Source organism: Crocuta crocuta, unplaced genomic scaffold, assembly GCF_008692635.1.
Source record: "Crocuta crocuta isolate KB4526 unplaced genomic scaffold, BGI_CrCroc_1.0 scaffold564, whole genome shotgun sequence".
NCBI lineage: Eukaryota > Metazoa > Chordata > Mammalia > Carnivora > Hyaenidae > Crocuta > Crocuta crocuta.
In genome coordinates, this window is record NW_027533010.1 from 2,273,789 (window position 1) to 2,285,946 (window position 12,158).

Sequence of the window (12,158 nt, forward strand, 5' to 3'; positions counted from 1 at the left end):
AACACTTTGGGGTGAGGGCCGGCTGCAGGGCCAATGCGGATGAAATTATGGTCCCTTGCTTCTTTCTCCAACATCACCTTAGCCAATGTATTGGGGCCTCTTCATATAGCCTTGTGAGGGTAGAAATCTATTCTTCCCACTCCATCTGTACTAGTGGAGTGGGGGTGAGTGAGGTCACAGGTTTTTCTGTGGTGTTTGGCTGGGGTAGAGTGGTTATTATCTAAATATTTGCTGTCTTAGTAGGCTTTTGTTAGGGTTTTTTGACTTGTAATGTTGTCATTTCTAGATTTCTGACTTTTTCAGGTCTCAAGTCTGAGATACGTGAGGCAAAAATAAAATCAAGGAACTTGCTACTGGTCATCTTATGTTTGTTTCATGAGTAATGCTCAGGGTTTTCAGTTATACATACTTCATGGGAGAAATCTGCTTCCATCTTTCTGCAAGCAGAAGTCTCTATATTTTCTTTCATTAAGTGTTTAAGCCTTTTGCCAATTTATAATTGGGTGGTGGGGTTTTTTGGTATTGATTTATTAGAGCCATTTATATATTCTTAATATGAATCTTTTGTCAGGTATGTGCTTTGCAAACATATTCTCCCAGTCTGCAGCTTGCCTTTTCATTTCTTTTTTTTTAATTTTAATTAAAAATTTTTTTTCTTTCATAGTTTATTGTCAAGTTGGTTTCCATATAATGCTCCCCCACACCCATCAGCACTTAGTTTATTCTCAGTATTCAAGAGTCTCTCATGGTTTGCCTCCCTCCCTCTCCCCAACTATTTTTCCCCTTTTCCTCCCCCATGGTCCCCTGTTAAGTTTCTCCTAATCCACCTATAAGTGAAAACATATGGTATCTGTCTTTCTCTGCCTGACTTATTTCACTCAGCATAACACCCTCAAGTTCCATCCACATTGGTACAAATGGCCAGATTTCATTCTTTCTCATTGCCATGTAGTATTCCATTGTATAGATAAACTACATCTTCTTGATCCATTTGTCATTTGATGGACACTTATTGCCTTTTCATTTCTTAAACTGTGAGTTTAATGAACAGAAGTTTTAAATTTTGGTGAAGGCCAATTCTAGATACCTTTTGAACTAAACTCCTTTAATGCTAAATGAGCCAAGGTCAATTTCTGTTGCTTGCAATTAAGAATACTGGTTGATAAAAGCCTACAAAGAATCACCTTGATACTTACACGTTCAATGATATTTAATGCCCAAAACATTTTTGGAATCCATTTTTGGGATTGGCTACACAAAAAGTTTATGACCATAACAGAAAACAGGATCATTATTTTATAGTTTCGCCTAATATTTCGCCATCAAACACCATCTGATAACTTAATCATCTGTCAGCACTGGCTGTATAAACTTTAGGTAATTGCACAATAAATTTCACTTTCAAGGTATGATAAGCTGCACAACAAATATTATTTAAATGGATATGCTCTAAACTCTGGTAGTTTGCATTTAGCTAGTTTTCCTACATATCCACCAGTATATTGATTTAATATGTTTAGTTACAGACTTTATCCATTGTTAGCACCTGTTCCATTTGAGTTCTCACTTGATTAGCCTTTTCATACAGGGATATTCTGAGGCCCTGAGGAGTTGAGAGAAGGAAATCTTTTTTAGCCTGATGCTGAAAGAGCCACATTCCTTCCAGCCCAGCAGGAATGGTAGTGAGGAATCAAGGTAGTGAGCCAAGGCTAGGAAAATGAGACAGTCCTCAGTTCGTCCAGAATGAAAGAAATGAAAATGCGTCTGGTACATTTATATTCAAATATGTAAACCCTTGTTTCTGATAAAAGATTTAGAGATAGTTGTGATTTGGATTGACTATAGCTCTGCCTACTGCTTTTATGGGAGCCTGAAGACTCTTGAAAGCCTGTTTATTTTTCCATTTATTTTATACTGAAGGGAATTGTTGTGACATTGATAGAGCTGTTCATCAGCTCAATAGTGATTTCTATGGTGAATAGGTGTTAAATATTGCCCATGAAAGATAACAGGGTGGGATTCAATCCAAATGGGAAGGGGCTAACAAGTGGTTATTGAGACCTAAGACGAGAGATGCTGCACCAAGAAAAATGGCAGAATTTCACACCCACATCTATGATCTTGATCTTTTTTCATTATAACTTATAGGTATTAAAAATTCATATGCCAGGCACCTAGAATTACATAGTATTATGAAAAGAACCAAATATACCATTGACAGATAATGATTGGTCACATTTAACTCCTTAGTCATATAGAGTCCAAGTTTTGTTACTGTTTTTTCAAGAACAGACTCAAAGCATATTTTAAATGCTCTAAAACCTTGGTCATTATTTCACTATAATACAGATTAAAAGCAAACTATTAAAAAAAAGATGCTTAAAAAAATTAAAAAACTTAAAAGTGATTGATATATTCTTGAGTTTTCCTTTAAATTAGAAATATAAATTTCTATCTCTGTGTTTAATACTTCAAATCCCCTCTATATACTGACAGAATGACATAGGAGTCTCTACCTCTTGTAGACCCTGGCATTGGGAAAACTGACCTTTCTGAGAACATTCCTTGTTTCGTAACTCATGGCATTTTGTGGGCTGCAGAAGTAATGCTTGTTTCTACTAAAAACTTACCAACCTTTGAATATGGGACTCAGGTTCATCTGAAAATTAAACAAAAAAACATTTCTGCAAATATTGTTGACAGCCATTTCCAAGGAATAATAAAAAACAAAATCTTCTTAAGTTTCTTTATACTTACAAAGATAATGCTTCTGCATGGTAGAAGTGGGATAATTCCATGTTAAGCTTATCAACAATTCATGGAGATTGTCCTACTTTAGTTACACATGTAATACGTACCTGTCATATGTATAAAACGTATAATGAGCATTTGTGTTAAAAAAAACTATAGCCCAATAACAAATGACATTTTATTATTCAAATGATCTTATAACGTCAACACCAATGCTAATAAAAATATATAATACACTAAATTTATCAATGGCAAAGTCAGTTGTAATTCACTTGAAGATTCCCACATTTCAAAGTAAGCCTTTCATAGATGAATGAAAATCCTTTATTAGGTAGAATTTTAATCTTTACCTGTTAAAATCTGGGCAAGGCAAAGCCATCCCTACTAGCAGAGCAAGAAAAGCAGAAATGGAACAGATGGGTCTCCATACACATGGAGCTATTAAGTACCTTTCTACTCTTCATATTATCTGCAACTTAAAATAAGAAATTCTTTCTTTCTACCAAGGTTTCTAAATGTTGAGATTGTGGCTTCTTTTCATATTGAATTTTAAGGGATGCTGCTTTGCTCTATTTCTAGGCTATTAGAAGCAATAGAGTTTAAGCTCAATGAATCAGTATAGAGTTGGAAACATGGTGACCCTTTCTTCAAAAGCAAAGACATACAGGGTAGGTCAGTTGGTTGAATGTCCAACTCCTGGCCCAGGGTCTTGGAATCGAGTTCCACGTTGGGCTCCACACGTAGTGTGGAGCCTGTTTAAGTTTTTTTTCTCTCTCCCTCTGCCCCTCTGCCTGACTCATGTGTTCTCGCTCGCTCGCCCTCTCTCTCTCTCTCTCAAAAAAAAAAGACATACAAAAGGATTTATTTTGAAGAATATTTTCACAAACAGGGGCTTGCTTTGTACATACATGTAATAGTTAAAGACAAAGTTTGGATTAATTGTTATATTCAGGAAATAGGTATTTCATTAATTAAGCCCTTTACATGTATGTGAAAGAGAGAGAGGGATTTAAAGAGAGAGAGGCTGCTTTTCAGCTTAAGTAAGATTTTGACTTCCTGAGAACTTTCTAATTAGGTGAAATACTGGCTAATATATTTAGTCTTCTTACCAGGAAAATAAATGAAAAGTACATCTTGTACATTCATGAGAAACTGAAGTAGATTATTGGTTAAAAACCTAATGAGACATCTGTTTAAACAGATGTTTTAGTTGAGAGAAGTGTAAACATGATTCTAAATTTACAAATATGTTGGTTATTCTTCCTTGTCTGGGAGGTTGAGCCAAAGTTTATGCAGATTAGAGGAAAGCCTGAGTCTGGAAAAATTCAAAGTATTACATAAATGCAGATAAAGTAATACAATAAAGTCAGTTGACAATTATTTTAATAATTATTTACAGGGCCCTCCATTGCTTTACTTCATTGCTCACATACAAGTGACCTGAGTTACTCCATCTTCCTGGTCAAACTGACCGTCGTCTAATTCCCGTAGGACACTGTCATTGCTGCTGAAGCCGGAGAAGCTGCTGTACTGTGTCGGCCTCCTCTCCTTTGTCCAACACTCTCCAGCAGGAGAGAGGAAGCACTCCTCAGGTGGGTCTCTGCTGTCTGTCGGTTGTGATGTGGCCGTGTCCAATCCGATGCTCCTGCTGGTGACTTTGGTCCTGTCTTCACCTTTTGTATGCCGGCTCGCTTTCCTCTGAAAACACAAGAGATTGGCAACCAGGATTTAAAAAGATGAGTGCTTTCCTGTCCTTTTGATCTACTACATACTGTACTCAGCCTGAAATGTACCATCCTTGCTTCTCTTCCAAATCCTGCTCATCTTTAAGGACTGACTGGGAGCCACTCTTCATAGTCCCTCCTCCTCCCAGGTAAGAATGAGCTGTCTCTCTATTTCACAACCTTTAGTAGCTTCTTGGCACATCCTTCTCCTCACTGACAGATTGGCTGTGTACATATCTGGGCCCTCAATGATATTTCTGGGGGAGAGAAACCTGCTGAGATCATACTTTGAGGGAACAAAGTAGGGCAGAAATAAACTGAAGGTTCCATTTTTCTTCTTGGTGTTAGTTGGGAAAAGTGCTTCAGTGGCCACCTCATACCCATTTCACACAGGAATAGGCTGCACAGAAGTCACAAATAATTCTGATCATGCTTATATTGAAAGAATGCCTGGAGCATCTTCCTAAGACAAGCAGACCACTCTCTCTGTCCTGGTTCAAACCGCTTCTGCATGACACGGTAGGAATGCTCAGCAACTGGACCACCTTAAGCTGTGGATGTTTTTGTTATGAAATATTTACTGAGGGCTGACAATGCCCTTGGTGAAGTTCAGAGTAAGAGGACATGGTCTTTGCCAAGGTAACAAGTCAAAATAAGATATCTAAGTCAATAAAGGAAAATCTCAAGAAGAAAATTGCAGCAACTCAACAGGTAGGTTTTCAGACTCCTGATGAGATTTCCTGAGAAGGGCATCTTTAATACTGGTAACATGACATATGAAGATGTGTCTTAGGTACAAAAATCTGAACAAGGATAAACAAAAAAGAAAGAGATAAAATTTAAAAAGATAAGTAAGAAAGCACATTAATTTCCCAATTTACACAGAGTTTATTACTTGGAAGTTCATTTATATGCTAGATGGTAATTAGGATTACATTTTCTTAAATGCAAGAGCTATAAAAATATAGAAGCTGGATGCCCATGCCCAGGCTAGTCTTTTAAAAGTTTGTTAACCCATAGTTAAGTTAGTTGAACTGTAATATATAAAATACAGAAGTATATTCTACTGACTTTTATGGCAAATACATAAAGCAAACAAACAGGTTTACTAAATTAGATTTAATGTGCTACCGTGGAATGCAACCACAGTCTATGGTATTGTTTGTATAGGAACATGCAGTTCCCAGCATATTGCATAGAAAGGCGTATGTTGGCAGTTCTTTTTCTTGGCTGAGTTACTGGAGTCCTTAGGCAAGTTTAAGTTTATGGGTCCTGCCTCAACAGGAAGCTTTCATGGTTCCAAGTCAGAGATAGCTGTGGTGGTGACATTTCCATTGGCCCCCTTGTATTCATTAAATGCAAATATCAGAACTTAAATCCATATTTTTAAATTGTTATTCATTAGAAGTGTTAAATTTATTTTTTATTTTTTAAATATTTATTTATTTTTGAGAGAGAGAGACAGAGTGTGAATGAGGGAAACACAGAATCTGAAGCAGGCTCCAGGCTCTGGAACCCATGAACTGCAAGATCATGACCTGAGCTGAAGTTGGACCCTTAACCAACTGAGCCACCCAAGCACCTCAAAAGTATTGAATTTAATACAAGCATTGGAATCTGACAGATTTACTCTTCAGGTACTGGATTTGAGCATGGCACGTTTTCTCTGGCATTGGGACACTCATCAGTGAGGAGGTGGGCTTTTGGCTGCAGGAAGGGCTGATGGGTACTGCCAAACTGGGCTTCTTTCTCAAGCCTGGCTACTGGCTCTCTTTCCCACATGTATAAAGAATTCATTCTTGAATTACCTCTCAATGTTGACTGAAAGAAAATAGGAAGCCAGGGGTGCCTGGAAGCACTTGGCTGCCTGGATCTTTCCTTCTTCACCAACACCAGGGCCAAATGTAAATTTTGCAGTAAATTCCTTATTGCATGCCAACCAATAGAGGCCAATTCTCACAAACTCAGTGAGAATTAAAAAAAAATTTTAATGTTAATTTATTTTTGAGAGAGAGAGAGAAAGAGAGAGAGCAAACGAGTAGGGGAGGGGTAGAGAGAAAGGGAGACACAGAATCCAAAGCAGGCTCCAAGCTCCGAGCTGTCAGCACGGAGTCTGATGTGGGGTTCGAACTCATGAACTGTGAGATCATGACCTGAGCCTAAGTTGGACACCCAACCAACTGAGCCACCCAGGTGCCCCACAGTGAGAATTTTCTTAATAAAATGTGGGTATTATTCAGATTAATAAGATATTCATAGTAATTCACTTATAGGTAAGTATTAATAAGTAAACAGCCACAAAATGTAAATTTCACATATTAAAAGATAGCAAAATACCTAGCATAGTAACTCTAAAAATGATTTCAGAATAAACACTTTTATTTTCTTTTATTTTCATTTGACTCTTAAAAAATGCATCTTCAGCAATGATATTGCTTCCTCTACTCTACTCTCACTCCACATGAACAAATAGCTTTTACAGCACATCAAACTGCAATGCTCTTCTAACTTAGACTGTAGGACTCTGAAGCCTGCCCAGTCCTGAGAAGTCATCTGCTTTAATCCCTCATTCTACAGAAGTAGGACCCAGGCCCAGAAGGAAGATATAAGATTTATCTAAGGTCAAGGAATTCGTGGCCTTGAACTGGAGCCCAAAGATCCTATTTCATTCTCTTCACACTATATTACCCACAGCTGCAAAAATATGAGTAGACTAAATGGTCAAAGATTTGTGTGTTGCCCAAATAAATTTTTCCTTCAGTTACAAAAATAATACATGTTCAGTATAGAAAGTCTGGCAAAAGCAAAGAAAAAAAGCACAACCTACCCATAATCCTATCTTGCAGAGATACCACTTAAAATTTGGTGTATTTTACTGTTTCTTTCTCTAAATATATATGTATTTGCATATGTACACATAAATGTGTACAGCTCACTTTTCTACTTAGATTATATTTTATTTTATTTTATTTATTTTTTTTTCCAAATAGTTTATTGTCAAATTAGTTTCCACATAACACTCAGTGCTCATCCCCACAAGTGTCCTCCTCCATGCCCATCCCCCCTCCCCCCCACATCCATCAGTCCTCAGTTTTTGTCAGCATTCAAGAGTCTCTCATGGTTTGCCTCTCTCCCTTTCCCCCACCATTTCCGCCCTTCTTCTCCCCCTTGTTCCTCCGTCAAGTTCCTCCTAATCCTCCTATACGTGCAAACATATGATATTTGTCCTTCTCTGCCTGACTTATTTCGCTCAGCATAACCCCCTCAAGGTCCATCCATGTTGCTACACATGGCCAGATTTCATTGTTTCTCATTGCCATGTAGTATTCCATGGTATAGATAAACCACATCTTCTTGATCCATTCATCTGTTGATGGACACTTAGGCTCTTTCCATGTTTTAGCTATTGTGGAGAGTGCTGCTATGAACATTGGGGTACATGTGCTCCTATGCCTCAGCATTTCTGTATCCCTTGGGTAAATTCCTAGCAGTGCTATTGCTGGGTCATAGGGGAGTTCTATTGTTAGTTTCCTGAGGAACCTCCACACTGTTTTCCAGAGGGGCTGTACCAGTTTACATTCCCACCAACAGTGTAGGAGGGTGCCCGTTTCTCCACATCCTCGCCAGCATCTAGAGTTCTCTGATTTGCTCATTTTAGCCACTCTGACTGGTGTGAGGTGGTATCTCAGTGTGGTTTTGATTTGTATTTCCCTGATGAGGAGGGATGCTGAGCATTGTTTCATGTGTCTGTTGGCCATCTGGATGTCCTCACTTACATTATATTTTAAATATTTCTCTAAATCAATAAGGAGAAATTTTCCATGCTACATTCCAGGCTTATTGATATATCTTCTCACTTTCTTCTGATATTCTCACTATAAAGTTGGAGAAAATTATACCAAGATTTGAATGCAAATCTAATGTCATCTTTCATAAAATCCATTAACTTTTGAGAATCCTCTAATTTGCTAAAAATGGGTGATCCTTTTCAAATATATGAGACCCAATGGCAAGTCAGTTGAATTTAGGGTATCCTACCACTCTGGCTTCTATTTTTCACTGTCAGTGTCTTAAAAACAAAGACAAAAGAATGAAGTCAGAATTATACCAGCAATCATAAGACATGGACAGTGTTATGATGGACAAGGTAGAAGAGCTAAAAGATATAGTTTAGAAATAAAAACATGGAGTGGACATTCAGGACTTCTCTTCCTTGTATACCTCAGGCTTGGGAGAGGATCAGGAAGCCACAAAAGCTGAAGTGTAGCTCTAGCACCACTTGGAAGAGTTAGAGAAACATGCAGAAAGACATTACCCCAGCTTGCTCACAGAACTTGTTCCTGGGTCATCCCAGCTTGGGGTTTTCAGAACACTCAAGCCTGGGAAGGAAAGGTGTAGTGGAGAACCACTTTTCCAGTCAGCTTTCCTTACCACCTTCTTCTCTGCTGCAGTGTGGCCACGTGACCCAATCAGATCCAATCAGAGTCCTTCCCTGGGATTGCTATTTAGACTCTCGGATCAATAAGCTCTTTTCTTTTTGATAAAGTGGCCACACTTACTTTATTAGAAGCCCTCTGCACATTTGCACCTAGAAGCTGAAACAAACAAACATCCTGGCAATGTGGAATCTCTGGTGTCAGTGCCTCAGGGCTTGGTTCTTAGAGCTCTTTTTCTATGTTGTAAGCTGTGCCAGTATCCTTTCCACCTAGAAGCCAGTCAACTCCCTTATATACACAGGCTAATCTGGGCAGGGCTTCTGTCCCTTATATCCCCAGGCACACTGAAAGAGAGCAGGGGTGGCCTAGAAGAGAGCTGTTCTACAGCCCGAACCTTGTCCTGCGCCAATAGGGACCACTCTTCCTCTTCTGCTCACACCAGGAAAAAGCTCATTTAATTTGAGTGGAAAGCATTCCTTAGATGAAGAACCTCGTTAATGATAAAAGCAAAATGCTTTCATCTTGATTTTTACATAATGCTCTTTGAGATACTCTACACTCTGTATTTACACTAGCGCCTGATTTGATTTCACATGGATTTCAATCAAGGATACTGACAGCTAATGAATAAATATGATCCTTATGATTTTTCAAATAATTTCAAATCAACTTCAAATGACTGAAAAAGTAAGAACTAAGTTTAATAATTGTCTCACTGTAAGGTCAAGAAAGAAGTTAATGTGTACATTAAATATTTCTTAGTATTCATATATGATTTTATTGTAGCTATCTTGGAAAAGATCTGATTTAGAACATTTTTCTGGCTATTGTTCCTTCCTTCTTGGTTTGTGTTGGAGAACTGATTCAACAGATGTGCCCAAGAAGTCTTTACTTCTTGAAATCATTCATTTTGAGATGTATTTTAAAGACAAGAATATTATTTGAATATTATTTTGCTCTAAAGAAGAAAAATAAATTAAAATGGAAACCATTAAAATAAAACTCCTGTCTCCCCAGGATCTATTCTCTCCATTTTTCTTTTAATAACAGAACTCCTCCCAGCAGTGCCTTGCAGTTTTGAGCTGGCCATGTGCTATTTCACCGTGGTACCAGCTCATGGTTTCCCAAATTACATTTCCCTGCCTCCCTTGCGGATACCTGTGGTGACATAAATAAGTTCAGGTCAATGGGAGGTGAGAAGAAATATGTGACTTGGGGGTCAGTGCCTTAGAAGCATGCCTGGAATTCCTCTTTCCTGCTTCTTGCTGGCTAGACACAGCAACAACTGTGGCAGCAGCCCCAGGTCCAGAGGCAGAAGCCAAATGTGAAGGGCAGCAGAGCTGACCCATCATGAAGCAGAGCCTTGCCCCACCCTAGAGGGCCTGCCTGATCTTAGACTATGACGAGAGAGACCTTTCTGTTGTATTTAATTCATTTCTTATAGGTCTTTTTTGGTATAGCATCTTAGTAACTAATTGGTTACCAATTAATAATGAATGAATAAGTTGTTGGGTGGCTAATGCTTTTTAGCTTAATTTTTTTTTAATTTATTTTTTTTATTGCAACTTATAAAGGAATTCTTCTTCTTCTTTTTACAAATAGTTTATTGTCAAGTTGGTTTCCATATAACAACCAGTGCTCATCCCCACAAGTGCCCCCCTCTGTGCCCATCCCCCCTCCCCCCCATATCCATCAGTCCTCAGTTTTCCTCAGCATTCAAGAGTCTCTCATGGTTTGCCTCTCTCCCTTTCCCCCACCATTTCCGCCCTTCTTCTCCCCCTTGTTCCTCCGTCAAGTTCCTCCNTGCTTTTTAGCTTAATTTTTCCCAACTTTCTAATTAAGAAAAGTTTCAAGTATACAGAAAGTTTAAAGGATAATACAACAAACACCATATACTCACTACCTAATTCTAAACTTGTTGATATTTTGCCATATTTCTCATATATATATATATATTTGGAACATCAAAAAAACATTCCTGGGGCACCTGGATGGCTCAGTTGGTTGAGTGTTCTACTCTTGATTTGTGCTCAGGTCATGATCCCAGGGTCATGAGATCAAGCTGTGCATTGGGCTCTACCCTAAGTGTGGACCCTGCTTAAGATTCTCTCTCTCTCCCTCCACCCCTCCCTCTCTAAAATTAAAAAAAAAGTTAAAACAAATTAAAAAAAAGAATTCCTACATACTAGCTGAAGGTAATTTTTAGCTGGAGAAAATGGAGGGTCATTAGGCCTTTCTAGATCCTTCTTCAATTTCTCCATAGAGTTAGTAGTGTTTAATCATCTAGTATTGAAAGAAAAACATCCCTACTGAAAACAAAAGCAACATTTCACTTCTTATGACAAGGCATTGTGCCAAGCCCATTACATGTTTTCTCACTGAATTGAATTCTCCTCACAATTATGTGGTAAGTACCAATATTATATACATATATATATAATACATACATACATATTATATGTATACATACATACATATATATATGTTTTAATTGTCTATATTTTACAGATGAGGACATGGAAGCTTGGAGATTGTGGCGCGTGTGTGCGGNCACACACACACACACACACACAATCCCCTGGCATCCTTTTTATGTTTTGTTTTCTACTCCTAAGAACACCACAGAATGGAAACTCTACTCTGAATTAGTGGAAACTAAATACTTTTAAGTGACCTTTGTTTCTTTTGAATAATTATCAAAGGGAAATGGGCTGAGGAATTTCACTGAAATAGAGATTCTTGGGTAATAAAAAAAATTCAATGAGTTTTGAGTCTTCAAAAGAAACAAAAAGTGAAGAAAAACATCTTGGAAGAAAAGTTGGGAACATTTTGATAGATGGAGGTAAAATACTGGTTGGAATCTCTTACTCTAGTGAATTCCACATCATTAAATTTATCTAGAGGCCTCTCCAAAATAAAGAAAAGCACAAATAGATAAAAGGAACAAGACAGAAAGACCTTGGTTTATCACCCTGCATAGACTTACTTCATAAGAATTTCATTACCCAAGGACAGTCTTCAATGGACAAAGATATAAAAAATGTAGTCTGGATGATTTATAAAGCAATGTTTTAATTTTTAAATTATTATATACTAAAAGTGTATAGTTCCATGAATTTCAATACCTATGTATGGTTTTGTATAACCATAATAGGACACATAACAGTTCCATTACCTCCTGCAAATCCCCCGTGTGATCCCTTTATCACTTCCCTTCCCCAAATCCCTAATTCTTAACAACCACTGA

General features: G+C 37.8%; 1 protein-coding gene across 6 annotated transcripts in view; it reads right to left on the reverse strand.

Moving 5' to 3' along the window:
* Positions 1-1,192: 1,192 nt before the first annotated feature.
* RFTN2 (raftlin family member 2) overlaps positions 1,193-12,158 on the reverse strand; it is a 98,709-nt gene continuing 87,743 nt past the window's right edge. For 5 of the 6 annotated variants that reach the window (XM_077745769.1, XM_077745767.1, XM_077745770.1 and 2 more), the window contains one exon: positions 1,193-4,449. In XM_077745769.1, coding sequence (XP_077601895.1) covers positions 4,177-4,449 — 273 coding nt within the window. In that variant the 3' untranslated portion in view covers positions 1,193-4,176. The remainder of the gene's footprint in view (positions 4,450-12,158) is intronic. The other variant, XR_013330669.1, reaches the window with a different exon arrangement.